The 20689-nt window shown below is 45.5% G+C and overlaps 1 protein-coding gene across 1 annotated transcript in view; it reads left to right on the forward strand.

Annotated features, from left to right (window-relative positions):
• The window catches only part of LOC146833903 (coagulation factor XIII B chain-like), a 204497-nt gene that overhangs the window by 70875 nt on the left and 112933 nt on the right, over nucleotides 1–20689 (forward strand). The window contains exon 3 of the mRNA XM_085601809.1: nucleotides 17851–18036. Coding sequence (XP_085457935.1) covers nucleotides 17851–18036 — 186 coding nt within the window. The remainder of the gene's footprint in view (nucleotides 1–17850; nucleotides 18037–20689) is intronic.

Below are 20689 nucleotides of genomic sequence, written 5' to 3' on the forward strand. Positions count from 1 at the left end.
TCGGTCGGAGGGTTTTCTCCGTCCGACTCGTACCCGGTAAAAAAACCTTACAAACATGGAAGTACGATTCGCACGGAAACACCATTTCCGTACGAATCGTAAAAAACACCGACCTACGAAAATATACATACAAATGTGATCCGGGAAAGCGCCGACGTGACGTCGGGACGCAGTCAGGTTCCGTTTCACGAACAAGGAAGTACGATTCGAACCGACACCAGTCCGGACGGCAATATTTTTACGGCACCCAAAAAGTGCCGGAAAAGCGAAGTACGGCGCGATGTGAGTGGAATTGGGGGCCCGGTACGCGCCGAACCCCCCCAGACCCCGCGGATGTACGTGCCGTACCCTCACCCATGTATGTACACCCGTGTATGTACGAGACGTACCCCCACCAGTAAATGTACACCCGTGTATGTACACCCGTGTATGTACACCCGTGTATGTACGAGTCGAACCCCCACCCGTGTATGTACACCCGTGTATGTACGAGTCGAACACCCGTGTATGTACACCCGTGTATGTACGAGTCGAACCCCCACCTGTGTATGTACACCCGTGTATGTACGAGTCGAACCCCCACCTGTGTATGTACACCCGTGTATGTACGAGTCATACCCCCACCCGTGTATGTACACCTGTGTATGTACACCCGTGTATGTACGAGTCGAACCCCCACCCGTGTATGTACACCCGTGTATGTACGAGTCGAACCCCCACCCGTGTATGTACACCCGTGTATGTACGAGTGGAACCCCCACCCGTGTATGTACGAGTCGAACCCGTATGTACGAGTCGAACCCCCACCTGTGTATGTACACCCGTGTATGTACGAGTCATACCCCCACCCGTGTATGTACACCCGTGTATGTACGAGTCGAACCCCCACCCGTGTATGTACGAGTCGAACCCCCACCCGTGTATGTACACCCGTGTATGTACGAGTCGAACCCCCACCTGTGTATGTACACCCGTGTATGTACGAGTCGTACCCCCACCCGTGTATGTACACCCGTGTATGTACACCCGTGTATGTACGAGTTGAACCCCCACCCGTGTATGTACACCCGTGTATGTACGAGTTGAACCCCCACCCGTGTATGTACACCCGTGTATGTACGAGTCGAACCCCCACCCGTGTATGTACGAGTCGAACCCGTATGTACGAGTCAAACCCCCACCTGTGTATGTACACCCATGTATGTACGAGTCGTACCCCCACCGTACGCGCTGGGGGTACGCACCGTACATACACGGGTGGGGGTACGACTCGTACATACACGGGTGTACATACACAGGTGGGGGTTCGACTCAAACATACACGGGTGTACATACACGGGTGGGGGTTCGACTCGTACATACACGGGTGTACATACACAGGTGGGGGTTCGACTCGTACATACACGGGTGTACATACACGGGTGGGGGTTCGACTCGTACATACACGGGTGTACATACACAGGTGGGGGTTCGACTCGTACATACACGGGTGTACATACACGGGTGGGGGTTCGACTCGTACATACACGGGTGTACATACACGGGTGTACATACACGGGTGTACATTCACGGGTGGGGGTACGTCTCGTACATACACGGGTGTACATACACGGGTGGGGGTTCGACTCGTACATACACGGGTGTACATACACGAGTGGGGGTACGGCACGTACATCCGCGGGGTCTGGGGGGGGTTCGGCGCGTATGCAGGCACATGTCTCCATGGTTGCTATTGCAGTTCGGTCCGTACGGTGTATTTTCCATACGGTTGTAAAATTGGAAGAACGGGACGGATCGTACTTGCGCGGTCGGACTCCATTTTTCCGATTCGTAGGGTAAATCGGCCGAGGATGTGTCGGACACATTTTCCGACCTGAGGACGTGTGGGGATATTTTCCCAATGCGATTCGTATGGACTTTTTCCCATACGAATCGTACTTGGCAGTTTGTACGCTACTTGTACGATTCGTACGGTAAAAATCCCGCATACGATTCGTATGGGGAAATTTTTTCCAGGATCCGAATCGGCACCTCAGTTGGTCAAAATATCGAATTTTTTAAATGTCTTAAAAGTAATGTAAAATTGATGAAATAATAAATATAATTAACTAAAACATACTTAAAAATACCTAAATAACTTTAAAATTAATAAATAAGTAATGTAAGTATTAATTACAAATATTCAATATTTTTAGCGTAGGATAGCGGGCGGGTAAAATTGACTATTACCACTCTAGTAAGTGCAACAGTAAGGAAAGCGTTGGATAGCGGGAGGGTAAAAATTACTATTCCCACTCCAGAGAGTGCAACAATAGGGGAAGCGTTGGATAGCGGGAGGGTAATAATTACTATTCCCACTCCAGAGAGTGCAACAGTAGGGAAAGCATTGGATAGCGTACGGGTAAAAATTACTGTTCCCACTTCACAGAGTGCAACAGTAGGGAAAGCGTTGGATAGCGTATGGGTAAAAATTACTATTCCCACTCCACAGAGTGCAACAGTAGGGAAATCGTTGGATAGCGAGAGTGTAAAATTTACTATTCCCACTCCACTGAGTGCAACAGTAGGGAAAGCATTGGATTGCGTTTTGTTAAAAATTACTATTCCCACTCCAAAGAGTGCAACACTAGGGAAAGCGTTGGATAGCATAGGGGTAAAATTACTATTCCCACTCCAGAGAGTGCAACAGTAGGGAAAGCGTTGGATAGCGGGAGGGTAAAATTTACTATTCCCACTCCAGTAAGTGCAATAGTAGGGAAAGCGTTGGATAGCATAGGGGTAAAAATTACTATTCCCACTCCAAAGAGTGCAACAGTAGGGAAAGCGTTGGATAGCGTAGGAGTAAAAATTACTATTCCCACTCCAGTGAGTGCAATAGTAAGGGAACCGTTGGATAGCGTAGGGATAAAAATTACTATTCCCACTCCAGAGAGTACAACAGTAGGGAAAGCGTTGGATAGCGTGAGAGCAAAATGTACTATTCCCACTCCAGTGAGTGCAACAGTAGGGAAAACGTCAGATGACGTAGGGGTAAAAATTACTTTTCCCACTCCAAAGAGTGCAACAGTAGGGAAAGCATTGGATAGCGTAGGGGTAAAAATTACTATTCCCACTCCAAAGAGTGCAACAGTAGGGAAAGCGTTGGATAGCGGGAGGGTAAAATTAACTATTCCCACTCCAGTAAGTGCAATAGTAGGGAACGCGTTGGATAGCATAGGGGTAAAAAATACTATTCCCACTCCAAAGAGTGCAACAGTAGCGAAAACGTTGGATAGTGTAAGGGGTAAAATTTACTATTCCCACTCCAGTGAGTGCAATAGTAGGGAAAATAATAATTTAATATTTTAATAAAAATAAATTAATTATTAATACCAATAAAAAAAAGTATTAAAATTAATTACCAATCACAAAATAATTAATTAATTATCAATACCAATAAATATTTTTTTTAATTAACTACCTATTAATTATTAATTAACAACCAATTAATTTTCAATACCAAACATTTATACATACAAATAATACCAATTAGTAATTAATTAATAAGATATTAATTATCAATATACAAAAATATTTTCAATAATTAATTATTTACAATTAAATTACTTCCCACCATATTCCCCTATAAACCCACAACCCGCTACAAATAATAAATTAATACAATTAACATAATTATCAAATAAAAAATGAATACAAATTAAATACCAATTATTACTAATTAATTACCAATTAATAATGAATTAACAACCAATTAATTTTCAATAACAAAAATTAATAAATAATAAAAAAATAACAATTAATAATTAACAGTAAATTAATTATCAATACACAAAAATATTTTCAATAATTACTTCATTATAATTAAATTAATTCCCAGCATATTACCCTATAAACCCACAACCCGCTCAGAATAATAAATAATACAATTAATATAATTATCAATTAACCAATTAATACAAATTAATAACAAATAATTACCAATTATTACAATTTAATTACCAATTAATAATTAATTACAATACATTAATTATCAACACCAATTAATAATTACTTAATAACAATTAAATTACTTCCCACCCTATTCCCCTATAAACCCACAACCCGCTACAGAAGTAAAATGCAAAATTAAATTTAAAATAATTAATAATTCCAAAAAATTATTATTTAATGTACTATAATTAAATTACTTCCCACCCTAATCCCCTATAAACCCACAACCCGCTACGGAATTAAATAACACAAAAATTAAATAACATAAAATTCATTACTTTAAAAATAATTAAACATACATTACAAAATCTAATAAACACTTTTAACACATATACTAAAAAAATCGATATTAATGTAAATTCGATATTTTTTAATGCCTATATTATGTACTTCGATATTACTTACCTGCAATTCGATATTTTTAACAACTATATTATGTCCATTCGATATTATGTCCATTCTATATTTTAGACTCGATATTATGTCCATTCGATATATTTTTTTCGATATTAAGACTGTGCACCATCTGGGTCTCCACCCTCCAGCCACAGGGACACAGTCAATACACTTTCACTGCCTAGGAAGATGTATCATCTCTCTATCACATGACATGCTATACCATGGGCCATAATGAATGCATTCCACTGGCCCCAGCACTCAGTTTCACCACAGATGGAGGTTTACTTCTGCACAGTTGCTACACATCCACTACACATATACACACATGGGATGTCAGAACAAAGGTCTGGGAGCCATTCATACTACCCTACTGGTCCTAACACTAAGGGGCCGATTCCGATCCTTGAAAAACCAGGTACGAACCGTCGGTCGGAGCGTTTTCTCCGTCCGACTCGTACCCGGTAAAAACACCATACAAACTTGCAAGTACGATTCGTACGGAAACACCATTTCCGTACGAGTCGGAAAAAACACAGACCGACTGCAAAATACATACGAATGTGATCCGGGACACCGCGGACGTGACGTCCGGACGGAGTTAGGCATGTTTTTACGTCCCAGCAAGTACGATTCGTACCGACAGCAGTCCGGACGGCAATATTTTTACGGCACCCAAAAAGTGCCGGAAAAGCGAAGTACGCCGTGATGCGAGCAGAATAGGGGGCCCGGTATGCGCCGCCCCCCCCAGCCCCCGTATGTATGCGCCGTCCCCCCCAGCCCCCCGTATGTACGCGCCGTCCCCCCCAGTCCCGCGGATGGACGTGCCGTACCCCCAGCCCCCCCGCGGGAGGACGTGCCATACCTCCAGCCCCCCCGCAGAAGGACGCGCCGTACCCCCCCAGCCCCCCCGCGGAAGGACGCGCCGTACCCCCCCAGCCCCCCGTAGGTACGGTGCGGACCCCCACCCGTGTATGTACGGTGCGAACCCCCACCCGTGTATGTACGGCGCGTACCCCCACCCGTGTATGTACGGCGTGTACCCCCACCCCCGTAGTTACGGCGCGTACCCCCACCCACGTATGTACGGCGCATCCCCCCACCCGTTTATGTACGGTGCGGACCCCCACCCATGTATGTACGGCTACGCGCTGGGGGTCCGCACCGTACCTACGGGGGTGGGGGTACGCGCCGTACATACACGGGTGGGGGTCTGCACCGTACATACACGGGTGGGGGTACGCACCGTACCTACGGGGGTGGGGGTACACGCCGTACATACACGGGTGGGGGTCCGCACCATACATACACGGGTGGGGGTACGCGCTGTACCTACGGGGGTGGGGGAACGCACCGTACATACACGGGTGAGGGTACGTGCCGTACATACACGGGTGGGGGTCCGCACTGTACATACACGGGTGGGGGTACGCGCTGTACATACACGGGTGGGGGTACATGCCGTACATACACGGGTGGGGGTACGCGCCGTACCTACGGGGGTGGGGGTACGCACCGTACATACACGGGTGGGGGTCCGCACCGTACATACACGGGTGGGGGTACGCGCCGTACCTACGGGGGTGGGGGTACGAGCTGTACATACACGGGTGGGGGTACGTGCCGTACATACACGGGTGGGGGTCCGCACCGTACATACATGGGTGGGGGTACGCGCTGTACCTACGGGGGTGGGGGTACGTGCCGTACATACACGGGTGGGGGTACGCACCGTACATACACGGGTGGGGGTCCGCACTGTACATACACAGGTGGGGGTACGTGCCGTACCTACGGGGGTGGGGGTACGGGCTGTACATACACAGGTGGGGGTCCGCACCGTACATACACGGGTGGGGGTACGTGCCGTACCTACAGGGGTGGGGGTACGTGCCGTACATACATGGGTGGGGGTACGCGCCGTACATACACGGGTGGGGGTACGCGCCCTACCTACGGGGTGGGGGTACGCGCTGTACATACACAGGTGGTGGTCCGCACCGTACATACACGGGTGGGGGTACGCGCCGTACATACACGGGTGGGGGTACGCGCCGTACCTACGGGGGTCGGGGTACGCACCATACATACACGGGTGGGGGTACGCGCCGTACATACACGGGTGGGGGTCAGCACCGTACATACACAGGTGGGGGTACGCGCTGTACCTTTGGGGGTGGGGGTATGCGCCGTACATACACGGGTGGGGGTACGTGCCGTACATACACGGGTGGGGGTCCGCACCGTACATACACGGGTGGGGGTACGCGCCGTACCTACGGGGGTGGGGGTATGCGCCGTACATACACAGGTGGGGGTACGCGCCGTACATACACGGGTGGGGGTCCGCACCATACATACACAGGTGGGGGGTCTGCACCGTACCTACGGGGGGCTGGGGGGGTTACGGCGCATCCTTCCGCGGGGGGCTGGGGGTACGGCGCGTACATACGGGGGGGCTGGGGGGGACGGCGTGTACAGACTGGGGGCTGGGGGGGGATGGCGCATACCGGGCACCTGTTGGACGTCTCCATGGTTGCTATAGGAGTTCGCTCCGGACTGTCTTTTTACCATACGGTTGTACAATCAGACGGACGGTACGAATCGTACTTGCGCACTCGGACTTCAGTTTTCAGATTCGTACGTAAAAATGTCCGGGGACGTGTCAGACACCTTTTCCGACCCGAGGACGTGTCGGGGAATTTACCCAATGCGATTCGTATGGACTTTTTAACATACGAATCGTACTTGCCAGTTTGTACGGGACTTGTACGATTCGTACGGTAAAAAATCCAGATACGATTCGTACGGGGAATATTTTTCCAGGATCGGAATCGGCCCCTTAGTGTTACTTTGCTGACCTTCTAGACACTTCTGCCATATATGTTCCTCCATTACCCTTCATCTAGACCTCAAGGGTTTTGCAGACCACTCGTCTGGAGCTGAAGCTATCACTGCTGGCCTTAGTTCCGACTGCTATAAGAGCTGAAAGTCAGAGCTGTTTGTTACTCAGAATTTCTCTGTGGGACATCTGAGGTGAGCTATCTGCTATCAGGAGCCTCCCTCACCCCATCTGCTTATCGTAGACTTCTTATGATCCCGAGCTCCCCTTTGCAGATTGCCATAGCCCTTTGACTCCTTTGTTAGCCATTAACCATTTTTGCTGACTTCATCGTTCTGAGTTTCTCAAACCAGACTCATTTTTACCCATCTGCTGTTATACCCTTTAGACCATTCTGCCAAGTTTCAGTTCTTTTGCCCTCTGATCCATCCTCAGACTACTGTGTCAACATCAGACAGCCTTTGTTATCATTCTGAGGTAAACACCCTAGCTTTTTATTCACTTTTCATGCTCTGGTTTTTCATCAAATACTTTCTAGTTCTATAAGTGGGCTGAAAAGAGTGGGGTTTCTAGGGGTGGAGAGCATAAGAAGCATGAATAGGAATCATCTACAAATAGGATATCCAACAGGTGTGGTCTAGAACCACATAAGTGTCCTCCTGCTCCTGCCCTTTTGATTCTTTTTCAGGTCCGATGGCTTTTGTTGTTGGTCCTCCACCTGGTCCTGTTCCAAGTATTCCTTATTTGGGTTGTGTGGTGGTCCTCCCTGTCCTCATCCTAGCGCTGGTTTGACTAGCTCTGGTCACCTAGGTCCAGGTTTCCTGAATCTCGTGCTACTAGTTTTAGTCCTTCCTGACCCTGGCCTTCCTAGTCCTGTTCCTGTGTCTTCATTGTGTTGCCCCTTCCTGGGGCCTCTTGATCCTAGTACGTGATCCCCCCACTGTGATCTGGTGGTCTGCTGGGCCCTTTTAAACCTGGCTCTGTTGTCCTAGTTTCCGAGGTCTGGCACTCCAAGTCTTCCAGGTTTAGGTCATCCTGGTTCTTTTGGTCCATCTGGAACTGCATCCTATTTTGCTGGGCATGATCATTTTGGTCCTGGTCTGGTCCCATTGATCCTTGAGACTCTGGGCATTCTGGCCCCCTGATCTTTGTCAGAATGGTATTGCTGTCCTTATTCCTGGTTCTCCTGCTCTACTGGTACTTCAAGTCCTGGTCCCCTTGGTTCTGGCTTTGATGGTCCTCTTAGCCCTGTTCTAGGTCCGGCTTATTCTGATCATTCTAGTTCACATTCTGGTCCCTGGTCTGTTAGTCCTGGTCCATCTGCTCCTTATCTAATTAGTTCTCCCTAATCTTGTCATTATACTCCTGACCCTGTTACAGCTGCTTCTTGTTATCGGGGTGCTGTATTGACTCATCCACTTAGTTTTGATCCTCCTTGTTCATGTAATTCTGTTCTTAGTCACCTGGCTTGGTCATCCTGGGCCCTCTTGTCAGGGTTATACTTCTCCTTCTCGTCCTGGTCTCCCTTGTCCTGGTTCACCAGGTCTTAAGCCACTGAGGTCTCTGTGACTTCATCATCCTGGTCCCATTGATTGTGGTCCCACTGGTTGCCTCATGGCCCTGGTGTTTCTGTTCCTTGTTCTCATAGTCCTGCACCAACTGGGCATGTTCCTCCTAGGCCTAGCCATCTTTTTTCTCATCTACTTGACCATTCTATCCCTAGCTCTGTGGCCTGATACTTCTGCCTGTGGTCATCCTGGTGCTGATGTCCCTGGTCTTGATCCTCCTTTTCCTCCTCACACTAGTCTTCCTAGTCCTGATCCTCTTTGCCCTGATCTTCTTGGTCCTCCAGGTCTTTCTTTCCTGATCCTCCTAGAGCTTATCATTTTGGTTCAGGTTGCCTGGGTCCTTGGTCTCACGTCCATGGCCCTTCTGGCCATGGCTGTTCTATTCTTGATAGTCATAATCCTTGTCCTTCCCTTGACTCTCTGTCTTTTGGCTCTGATCCTACTTATCCTGGTCCTTATAGTTTGGGTTTTCTTGAGCCTAGATCTCTCCTACCAGGTCCATCAGCCATCTAGCCATGGCCTCCTTGGTCTTGGTCTCCTTGGTCCTTCTTTTCCTATTGTGCATACCATCATAAACCCTGGAGCACATATACAAAGAGTTCACACAATGCAACACAGCAAGTGAAATTGCTCTGCTGCGTTACAGGAACAGGAGAGAGCAAAACTGCACCATACCTACTTAAAAGTGGGACAGTCTGCTCTCTCCCTCAGGGACGGTTCCTTTATGTGGGCGTTGGGGCCTCGCCCCACTGATTATTTTGCCCCAGGGTCCATCATGGTGTGAACAACAAAAATTATAGTATCGGCAGCACTTACCCAATACAATTTCAGCCCATGGCACGGCGGCAGTCAGCTGTCTCAGCTGTTGGCTTAGTGACGGTACTCACTTTAGTCTGCCTGCAGTCTTAGGCAGGGTCGGTGGGGTTAGGAGCAGGACTCTGGCACTCAGCCAGACCAGCAATGCGCATGGCGGGTTGGCCGGGTGCCTTTCCCTGGCAAGCCTGACATGCGCAGTCTTCAGGGTCTTGAGTCACTCTCCCCTATACAATGAAGGAGCAAGACGGTATCAAAGCCGCAGCCCCCCTGTCTCCTAAGGAGCGGAGAGTTCTCCTTGCCAGGCCAATACAAGCGCTGCTTTAGCAGCGCCTGGATTGGCTGCTTTAGCATCTCCAGGCAGAGCCAGAGAACGCGGTGCCCGTGACTGGGCATATCCAGGAGCATGAGGAGCAGATTCACCAATCACTGCATGGCTTTATGTGAAGCCATGCCGCATTTCAGCAGCTGAGCGCGAGAACAGTTACAAAGTAAGATAACCAAAGTACAACACCTTCCCCTTCACAAAAATGTACTGGTGTCATCTTTCTTTGTAACCTTTCTCGCCCTCAGCTGGTGATATGTGCGAGAGAGGTACCCTTTGTTCTTTTTCCTCCTCACAACCCTTGTGCCTCTACTCCTTATGGGCGCCAGAACTAGGTGTGCATTCTCTGTTCTGTTTTTGTTCAAACATGCATCTGCACGCAGATGCTACTCCCCTGCGCACAGATGCATGTTTGCTTTCAAGCGGTCATTACTTTATTTATACAGTAGTCTTTGACAGTTGAGTCAGTTTGCCTTTCTCCAGTGTACTGCTGACTTGCTGTTGTGGGCTCTGTTTATCCTAACTTACTGGAATACACCTTTTGGATATTTTTACCTGCTGTGTCAGCTCATGCTTCTCTCTGCAAGTGCCAAGCGCGAGGTCCTTTTAGCTCACATGTTGAGGATCACCTGATGGACTCAGACCACCCTAGCTTTCCTGGTACATCTGTTCCTACAGGCTCTCGTCTACTGTTCCACATTCTCCTGGACTTCCTAATATTTCTCACCCTGGTCCCAGTACCCCTAGTCCTATTTCTCCTTCTCTGTTCGTCCTCATCTGTTTTTCATGGTCCTCTAAGGCCATTCTAACTCTGGTTCTTGTGAAAGGTGTCTCCTGGTCCTGCTTCTTCTTGTCCTGGTCCTATTGGCTCTGGTCGTCCCGACCCTACTGCTGGTCCACCTCCGGGCTCTTATCCGTTGACTGGACATTATCCTCCTCTTACCGGTCCTACTCTTCCCTTCCCCATGTCCATTCCACAATGACTTTCATCAGATACAGCCTACAAGCTTGTCAGTCAGTCAAGGGCAGAAATTAGGGCCCAGTAGCAACAGAACCTTCCCTAAAACACTGCTTCGCATGTTAAAAACAAACTTATCATTAAAAAGATACATTAGGGTGCCGATTAGGATCCTGGAAAAAATTTCCCCAACCAAATTGAATCTGGACTTTTTTCCGTACAAATGGTAAAAGCGCCGTACAAACTGTCAAGTACGATTCGTATGGGAAAAAGTCCATACAAATCGCATTGGGAAAATTCCCCCACACATCCTCGGGTCGGGAAAAGTCTCCGACACGTCCCCGGACATTTTTACGTACAAATGGGAAAACTGAAGTCCAAATGCGCAAGTACGATCCGTCCCATCCGTCCGATTGTACAACTGTATGGAAGAAAGACCGTCCGGAGCGAACTCCCATAGCAGCCATGGAGATGTCCAAACAAGTGCCCGGTATGCGCCGTATCCCCCCCCCGCCCCCCGTATGTTCGCGCCGTACCCCCAGCCCCCCCGCGGATGGGCGCGCCGTACCCCCCAGCCCCCCGTATGTACGGAGCGTACCCCCAAGTCCCCCGTATGTACGGACGTACCCCCCAGTCCCCCGTATGTATGGAGCGTACCCCCGTACCCCCCAGCCCCCCGTATGTACGGAGCGTACCCCCAGCCCCCCGTATGTACGGAGCGTACCCCCCAGTCCCCTGTATGTACGGAGCGTACCCCCGTACCCCCAGCCCCCCGTATGTACGGAGCCTACCCCCACCCCCGTACCCCCACCCCCGTATGTACGGTGCGGACCCCCAGCGCTGGGGGTCCACACCGTACATACGGGGGTGGGGGTATGCTCCGTACATACGGGGGCTGGGGGGTACGGGGGTACGCTCCGTACATACGGGGGCTGGGGGGTATGCTCCGTACATACGGGGGGCTGGGGGGTACGCTCCGTACATACGGGGGGGCTGGGGGGTACGGGGGTACGCTCCGTACATACGGTGGGCTGGGGGGTACGGCGCGTCCATCCGCGGGGGGGCTGGGGGTACGGCGCGAACATACGGGCGGCGGGGGGGGTACGGCGCGTACCGGGTCCCCTAATCAGCTCGCATCGCTGCGTACTTAGCTTTTCCGGCACTTTTTAAGTGCCGTAAAAATATTCACATCCGGACTGCAGTCGGTGCGAATCGTAATTGCTGGTACGTAAAAACATGCCTAACTCTGTCCGGACGTCACATCCGCGGTGTCCCGGATCACATTTGTATGTATTTTTCTGTCGGTTGGTCTTTTTTCCGATTCGTACGGAAATGGTGTTTCCGTACGAATCGTAATTGCATGTTTGTAAAGTTTTACAACCCGGTACGAGTCGGACGGAGAAAACGCTCCGACCCACGGTTTGTACCGGGTTTTTCCAGGATCGTAATCGGCCCCTAGGTAGGTGACCAACATGTCTGTGTGACTCAAGGAGCCACTCATGCCATGGGACTAATACCTATCTACTCCTGATACTCACTGAATAGTATACAAAATGTGTTTATGTAGTCGGCATCTTACTAAATAGCCACACCTTCCTTGCATTACCTCAGTGAATTGCTTACTTGCCTCTCTCTTTCACTTTTCCTCTTCCACAGAAGCCCTATTACCATGTCTTACTCAGTTTACCTGCTGCAAGTGTCCCAGGCACTTTGTCCCCAAGCATTAATGGCTTACTATAAGTGTCCCTTCCTCTGTGGCCAGGCCAGTGGTGGCATTGTGATTGGTTTTGAGCATCCTGGTTCGACCTAAAACCAGGGAATGGGGGCCTGGGCTTGTTCTCCATGCAAGCTGTAATGCAGCCTGCATGGAGAATGGGGAAAGTACACATGACTGGTTTGGGCTGCCCAAGAGGGCCAAGCAAACAGTCATTGTGCACTTAGGAGTGGGCAAACCCCTCCTCCCCCGCCCTGCACCGTGAGCAGAGCAGGCCTGAAGCAAAGAAAACATAAAATGATAATAACTCAAAGTTATTTCCTTTCCTTTACACTGCTCAAAAGTAGTGGGGTGACACTCCTCTGCCATAGCGGAGGAGCCGCCACTGGGCCAGGTATCAGCTGCTTCTCTGCATTCCTTGTTTGCTGCCGCTTGGTGACTGCTGCTGTGTTGTGAGGTCTGAAGTGCAAAGTAAGCACAATCATCTTTAAAAAGAAACCCAAAACTAGCACAAGTCCTTCTATAACAAGCCCATAACAAGCCTAGCCCTTGAAACGAATCAAAAGAAAGATCACGAACATTAAACAAAATTAGTGCATTCTCATAAGTGAAGACAACATTTATGCAACACTGTGTTAGACCTGGTATCCTTGGCTTGGTTTCCCCTGACGTTTTGCCTTCAAACCTCCTGTTTTTACTGTTTTTGCTGGCTTTAAGATTCTGGGCACTTTACCACTGCTAACCAGTGCTAAAGTGCATGTGCTCTATACTGAAAACATGGTAACAGTGGTGTATCTACAATTGGCAAATTCAATTTTCCTATAAGCTCCTAGTGAAGTGCACTACATCTGTCAAGGACCTCTACATTAAATGCTACAAATGGGACTGCAGCCCTGATTGTACGACCCACTGAAGTAGCCCTCTAAAAATATCTGCCACTGCAGAGCCTTTGCGTGCAGTTTTAAACTTCCACGTCGACCTGGCAAGTTACCCTACTTGCCAGACATAAACTTTCTTTTTTAATACATATAGGTCACCTCGCAGGCAGGCCTGGACAGCCCATGGGCAGGGTGCAGTGTATTTAAAAAGTAGGACATGTACTTTTAAAGTTTTACATGTCCTGGTAGTGAAATACTCTTAAATTAGTTTTTCACTACTGCAAGGCATATCTCTCACATAGAATAACATTAGGATCACCTTATTACATTTTATAAGCGTAATTTCTAAATGGGAAGAAATGGGCCCCCAAATTTGTTGTCTCTGGAATAGCAACTGAAAAGCACAAAACATGGTGAAGTTGGATTTTAAAACTGCAATTCTGAAAATGCCACTTTTAGAAATTTTGCATTTTCTTACTGTAACCATTTGGTTCCTTCTGCCTGTCTCTGGAATTCACGTCTGGGGTGGGTGACTGCTGGCTTTGTGCATTCCCTCTAGACAGGCACACACAAAGGAAGGATAGGTGTGACTGAGTGCCATTTGCAACTTGATTGATCATCCCTGGCAGGATGGGAGGGAGGAGCTGAAACTTACACCTGAAAGGGCTGTGTCCTGTCGTCACACAAATGGGTTGCATACCCCCCTGTAATGAGGCTGGAGCCAGGGTAGGAAAGAAAGGGACTTGTGCACTTCAAAGGCATCTGTCTGATTTCAATGTCAGGGTATCCATCTTCATAGAACAATATTGTGAGTCTGTCCTATCCATAGGATTCAGAGATCAACGTAAAATTAATTTAACAATTACTAAAGGGAAGAATGGAATAGTTGTCGACGTTTTGGTCTCCCTTGCATGAAGTCAACGAGACCATCTTCAAGACAAACCTAATTGTTATGAGATTTCTTGACCCCTGGTCCATTCTTCCCTTTAGCAATTAATAAATACATTTTATGTTGAGCTCTGAATCCTATGTATAAAGCAGACTCACCATATTGTTCTATGAAGATGGATAACCTGACTGATAATTAGGATTTTTTTATAAATCTGATTTATGTACTTTCTTTTGTTAATGCCGCTGAAGTTCTGTTGCTGTTATTTCTATACCCTCCTTGCCTTATTTATGTTATTTGAAATATATTTTTCTACTTCTCACCCAGTTGCTGTAATTGAATTATTCATTTATTCAAGTGTTGTGATTCATTCAACTGTGTGTTATTAGATGTCACTCCAGAGATATTTAAACATAGAACTTATTTGAAATCTTCTTACATTTAAAAGAATCCCTTGTAGGCATATTTACCTTTCAAACTTTCTAAAAGTGGCATTTTCAGGATTACAATTTAAAATCTGACATCAGCATAAGTTAAGGTTTGGAATTGTGATTACAGAGACATCAAACGTGGGGGTCCCACATCATCCTGATTAGAAATCATACTTATAAGCTGTGATAAGGTAATCCCAATGTTAACCAATGGGAGAGATAGGTCTTGCAGTAGTAAATAAATTAATTTAAGAGTTTTCCACTACTTGGGCATGTAAAACTTAAAAGTACATGTCCAACTTTTTAAATACACTGCATCCTGCCCTTGGTGCTGTCCAGGGCCTACTTTAGGGGTGACATATTTATTAAAAAGGAAGGTTTGGGCCTGGCAAAAGAGTTTAACCTACCAAGTCGACATGGCAGTGTAAAACTGCACATACAGATTCTGCAGTGGCAGGCATGAAATATGTTTAAAGGGCTACTTAAGTGAGTGGCACAATCAGTGTTGCGGGCCCACTAGTGGCATTTAATCTACAGGCCCTGGGCAAATATAGTGCATTTTACCAGGGGCATACAAATAAATTAAATATGCTAATTGTGGATAAGCTAATGGTACCAACCATGTTTTTAAGAAGAGAGCACGTGCACTTTAGCACTGGTCAGCAGTGGTAAAGTGCCCAGAGTCCTAAAGCCAGCAAGAATGAGGTCAGCAAATCAATAAGTCAGGACACAAAAATAAGGGGAAACCACACCAAGGATGCCAGGTGGTGTATCTGTGGTGGCTTGCAACCTTTTCAACTTTGGTTTTTCTATCCCACAGTTACCCAAATTGCACAGAACACATAACAGAGAACGTGTAGGCTAGAATGCTTTCACCCATTCTGCTGGTGAAATGGGTGCTCCAGAAATTGTTCCAACGTTACTTTTTTCTCTGTGGAAACACATGATCTGTATATTTGAACATGTGCAGTCACAGGGAAGATTACTTTTCACCTACGCCCTACTGACACACCTATAACAGGCCAACTTACACTAGATTGGGAATGCACAAACCATGTTTTATTTGTACAGTGAACAGTCACAATACATTTACCATAGCCTCTGCAATTCAAATCGAAGCTGCATTGCAACATTACAGATGCAGAATTCGACCTCACAACATGGGGATATCAAGCCTATTAGTGCCTGCAAAAAGGTGGTGCTAATTACAAAGCTTTAAATTCATTGCAGAAAACAAGCCAAAGGAATAGGGGTTTGATTTATGGTTTTACTGTTCTTTTTTCTGATCAACAGTAGAAGAAAGTCATTGACATGTTTTCACATTTGTACTGTTTATTTTGACATCTATAAAAGCAAATATTAAGGCTTCCTCTCGTTGATATTAATGTAATTATAAAGTGTTGAAAATGTACCATCCAGAGGAAGAAACTCCCTCCTGTCTACACGCTCCGATTTAAATATTTCCCAACACTTTTGGTCATGATATTATAGAAGCTACTCAACTTTGTGGCATGCTCACCTATAGATCAGTTATCATTTTCTAGAAGTCATAATTTGCTTTTGAATACTGTTTTCTGAGTTGTGGCTAGCACGCCCTAACTAACACGGTGTGTTCAATTATTCAATAATCTTAAAGTAAACTAAAGTTCACTAAGTGGAAATAAAATGTTTTTTTTACTTTATCATCCTCTGTGAATTAGTGTCCCATGAAGTAAATTAGTGCATGTATGATGTAACAGTGAAGAGCTCTCATGTATGTTGGTTTTTCATCTCATTGCACTTTGCCCTGCAGACTGAATCCTCCATCAAGAAAATCTCACAGACCATTATAATGGCATGTTCTTTAACTGTCCTACTAAAAATAGGAATGCAAATATAATCACTGTAACTGGAACAAAAAAACACAATGTCAAGATATGTGACTTGTCACAATTCTAAATTGCCTCCATGATCTAAATGTGTCAGTGAAGAACTAGAATCACCATCCTGATATCAGTGAACACACAGATGCTCAAAGTCTATTGCGTACTGCTCTTTCCCATCATTCTGTGAAGTTGCTGTTCTGAGTCATGTCAGTAAGTCACAGACTTTTGTCAGTGTATGTAGTACTTCATTCACAATAAACAATGTAGAACAAGCCAATCATTCAATCCTTTGGGAATTATCTCATCCAATTTTCTAATCCTGAATACCACCGGGTGAAGGAAAATTGTCCACACATGTTCCCATTCAACTGTATGACGTCTATTACTTGAAAGTGTAATTCAAGTGTGCATCAATCTATGTCTCGAGGTATGTATTGCAAATGTTGCTTTCATTTTCAATTAAACTTATCTTTAGCTCTTTCTTTTGGTTTTACCCACATTAACTTTTCTGAACGCGCATTCCAATAAATATAGACAGTTTATACAATAATAGGTGGCTGAGGCATCATGTCCAGAATGGTGAGTGTACAAAAATAGTGGTTGTATTCTGGGTTTGGGAATAGTATTTGAAACTTGTAGTGGAATTTTAGTCTGGCATAGAACAGTAGCTGATCAATTAGATCTACATTCATCTTCATTTTATCTGGATCCGCCTTAGGTTGAACTTCTGGGAGAAAATTTTAAAAATGAGGTGAGTTAATCGAAAATATATCCACTCTGAAATTCGATTTTTGTTTCTATCATTTAAAAAACAAAAAACAAAGACATTGCTTAGCAGCTTATAGCCCCCATTGATAATGGCAAATACAGTAAATGAGTTTCATTGGACTGAAAACTAGACGCACTTAATAAATATACAATTAGCTATTATTTCTGGATTAACCATTATCTATAAAACCATAGCTATTAAGTTCTCTTCCATTTTTTGGATGCTAACGTCACATTCCCAGTTTTAAATCGATACAGAACTGGAGATCACTAAAATATTTACTTCCAATGTGTCTCACTCTCTGTCTTACTTAATCTGTCATTCTCGATCATTCTCTATCCCTCAATATTTTTCAGTAAAGTAGTGATAAAATATATCTATTTGTTTTATGCAACCTCTTTACTATTTTTAGAGAAATGTAGCAAGCCGCAGCTGGACAATGGATTTTTCAAAGGCACAAAAGAGTATTATAAAGTTTCGGAGAAAGTGGAGTACACGTGCACCCCAGGGTACATTACTCAGAGGGGGACAGCGGAAGAAGAGGTACAGTGTGCATCGGAAGGGTGGTCTCCCAAACCAATCTGCTACAAAAAGTCAGGTATGCGTTCCATTTAAAACAATGTTATAAACTTCGCAATTATTCTACGAAACATAACAATAATAGCTGTGTAATACATATTTTGTGAGTCAGATGCAGAAATGTGTATCCAAGACCTGTGAGAAATAAACAACTATGGTGTTACTAGGAAAGGTGTCAGTTGACAGGAAATTTTACTGGTGGAATATGCTCCAGGCCCTGCAAAGTTATTACAATGTTGTGAGAATTATTATCCAACCAGTGAATGCACATCATTATGGACAGACACGGATGTGCAACACACCACTGTATCACAAGAACCATAACCGGGGAAGCATGACAGCAAAAAAAACAATCTTGATGTTCATTTTGGAACAGAAATGTTGGCTTTTATTTTGTTTGGTGGCTTGAGACTTACAAGGAGAACTGCTATACTGTGATACTTTCTATCCTTATTTTGTGTACGATCCACTCACAATTGACAGACTGAAGAGTCAGCAATTATAGATAAGTTTAAGTGTCAATGGGCCCGATTCACAGAAGTAATCTGAGACAAAATCCTAAACTTACTACTTTTGGTATTCACAGAAGGCATTTAGTAGTAGTAAAGTTAGAATTTTGTCTTAAGTCTGTCTTAAGTCGGTCTTAAATCTGTCCTAAGTTTGTTTTAAGTTTATCTTAAGTCTGTCTTAAGTCTGTCTTAAGTCTGTCTTAAGTCAAACTTAAGACAATATCCTAACTGTACTACTACTAAATGCCTTCAGTGAGTACCAAAAGTAGTAAGTTTAGGATTTTGTCTCAGATAAGTTCTGTAAATCGGCCCCATACTTTTTAATGTTGGTGTCAGGATAATTTCTTTTCAAACCATGAGGAAGGTTCTCTCGCATAACCACTGTACCTACACTTTTGACCCTTCTTCCTACGTTCTCATATGGGGCCAGAGACTTTTTAAGGCATGGGCAAAGTGGGCTCTGGCCCACTGCCCCAGCCTGTCAGAGGGGACCCTGATAGACTCAGCTCGGATCTGCAGAGAGGTTTGCCCTGATGACCCTGAATAATTCTTAAACAGGTTTTTTTTAATCCTGTTTTTCATTTTATTTAGTTTTCATGTGGGTGATGTCTGAGAGTCTATTATGGACATTTTGCAGAACAATGCTGTATTTATGTTTCATGCAACATCCATAAAAGAGTTTATTTTACATAAAAACAGGACCTCACATATGAGAAATGGGAGGGTGTCACAGAGATTATTCGCAGTAATATTAGTTAGCTGCCGCGCATCACTTTCTCTGAATATTAGATTCAAATACATTTAGAATTTGGACGAGCGTGTCTGTGCACTATTAGTGACCTGGCCAAAGAGTACATGAAAGAGCTCATATTGGATCATAGATTCAAAGCTGTTTAGAACAGGGGCCCCAAAATACATTTTGCCCAGGGCCCTAAAAATCCTTAAAATGTCCCTGTATGGGGCATGAACTTGATGAACTTGGTGTAGTATTTTGTTAGCCAAAGGACTGATCTCAGTAAATCGTTTTTCTGTTGATCAGGCAGTGAACACACAGGGGAATATTTATCAGGATTGTGGTGCAGATCTGCGCAGCAATCAGTGCTTAGTTTGTGAAAAAATAAGTGTTGGGCCCTCGTCAGGAGGCCAGTGCAGCTTGCACCAGCCCCTTGCCTGTGCCAACACTGCCAATGCTGGTACCAACTTCCAAAGCTATAAGAACGGCATGGCAAGTAGGAATTAGTTATTTTTAAGGTATATTGACTTAATGAACAACTGTTGTTTTGCTTGTCTCTATATAACACAAACAGCGGCACCATGTGGTAGACTGTTGTAAGTGCTGGTGTTGACAATTAAGTGCTGGTACCTCGCACCGGAAACCACTGGCTCAAATTAAGCACTGACAGCAAGTTACCTTGCTGCGCTGCCCTGCATGACAGAGAAGGGGCAGGAATGCAACTCATAAATCTAATATGGCTCATTCTCGTCCTTTCCCCCAGTGCTGGCTTCGTTTTGGCAGCCTAGCAGCAATGCAGGCACCCTTATATGATGCAGGGGCATCTGTCTGCACAAAAACAATCCATAGAGGCATTTTCCACTTTCTATGTGTGCTGCACAGAAAGAGGAAAAAACAAGGAAAAATAAAAATATTTCTCTTCGTTATGCCTCACCCATGGAGGCGTATCTTTTTATCGTACTTCCGGGTTTAACACGTTTTGGTAAATCTGGAATGCATTAAAAAAAAAATGGGATTTGCGTGGGAACACCCACCACAAATCTCATCAACTGCCTCTCTTGAACAGAGTAATACAACGCAGTGATTTGCGCTGCGTGGCATTACCCCATATTTATGAAGCCATTCAAAGCCATACATATTGGCCTTGCATGGCTTCGTAAATATGACTTGGGGCTTTGCATCATGCATGTACCAAGTTGCGTTCTTCAAGTATGATGCAAGGCTGTCGTAAATATGCCCCAAAGTATCCACAATCCTTTCTTTTGTGTTCAGCTTTCATTTGAAATTTGAAGGCCTGAATACCCTATACAATCCATTGGAAGACAATATTTGTAGCATTGAATAAAGCATATGATGATTCTCTTCCTGGAATTTTCCATGCAGAAAAATGTACTTCTAAAAATATATGACATTTCTGAGATTCATAAAAA

The sequence above is a fragment of the Triturus cristatus genome, chromosome 4_2, assembly GCF_964204655.1.
Source record: "Triturus cristatus chromosome 4_2, aTriCri1.1, whole genome shotgun sequence".
NCBI classification, from domain to species: Eukaryota; Metazoa; Chordata; class Amphibia; order Caudata; family Salamandridae; genus Triturus; species Triturus cristatus.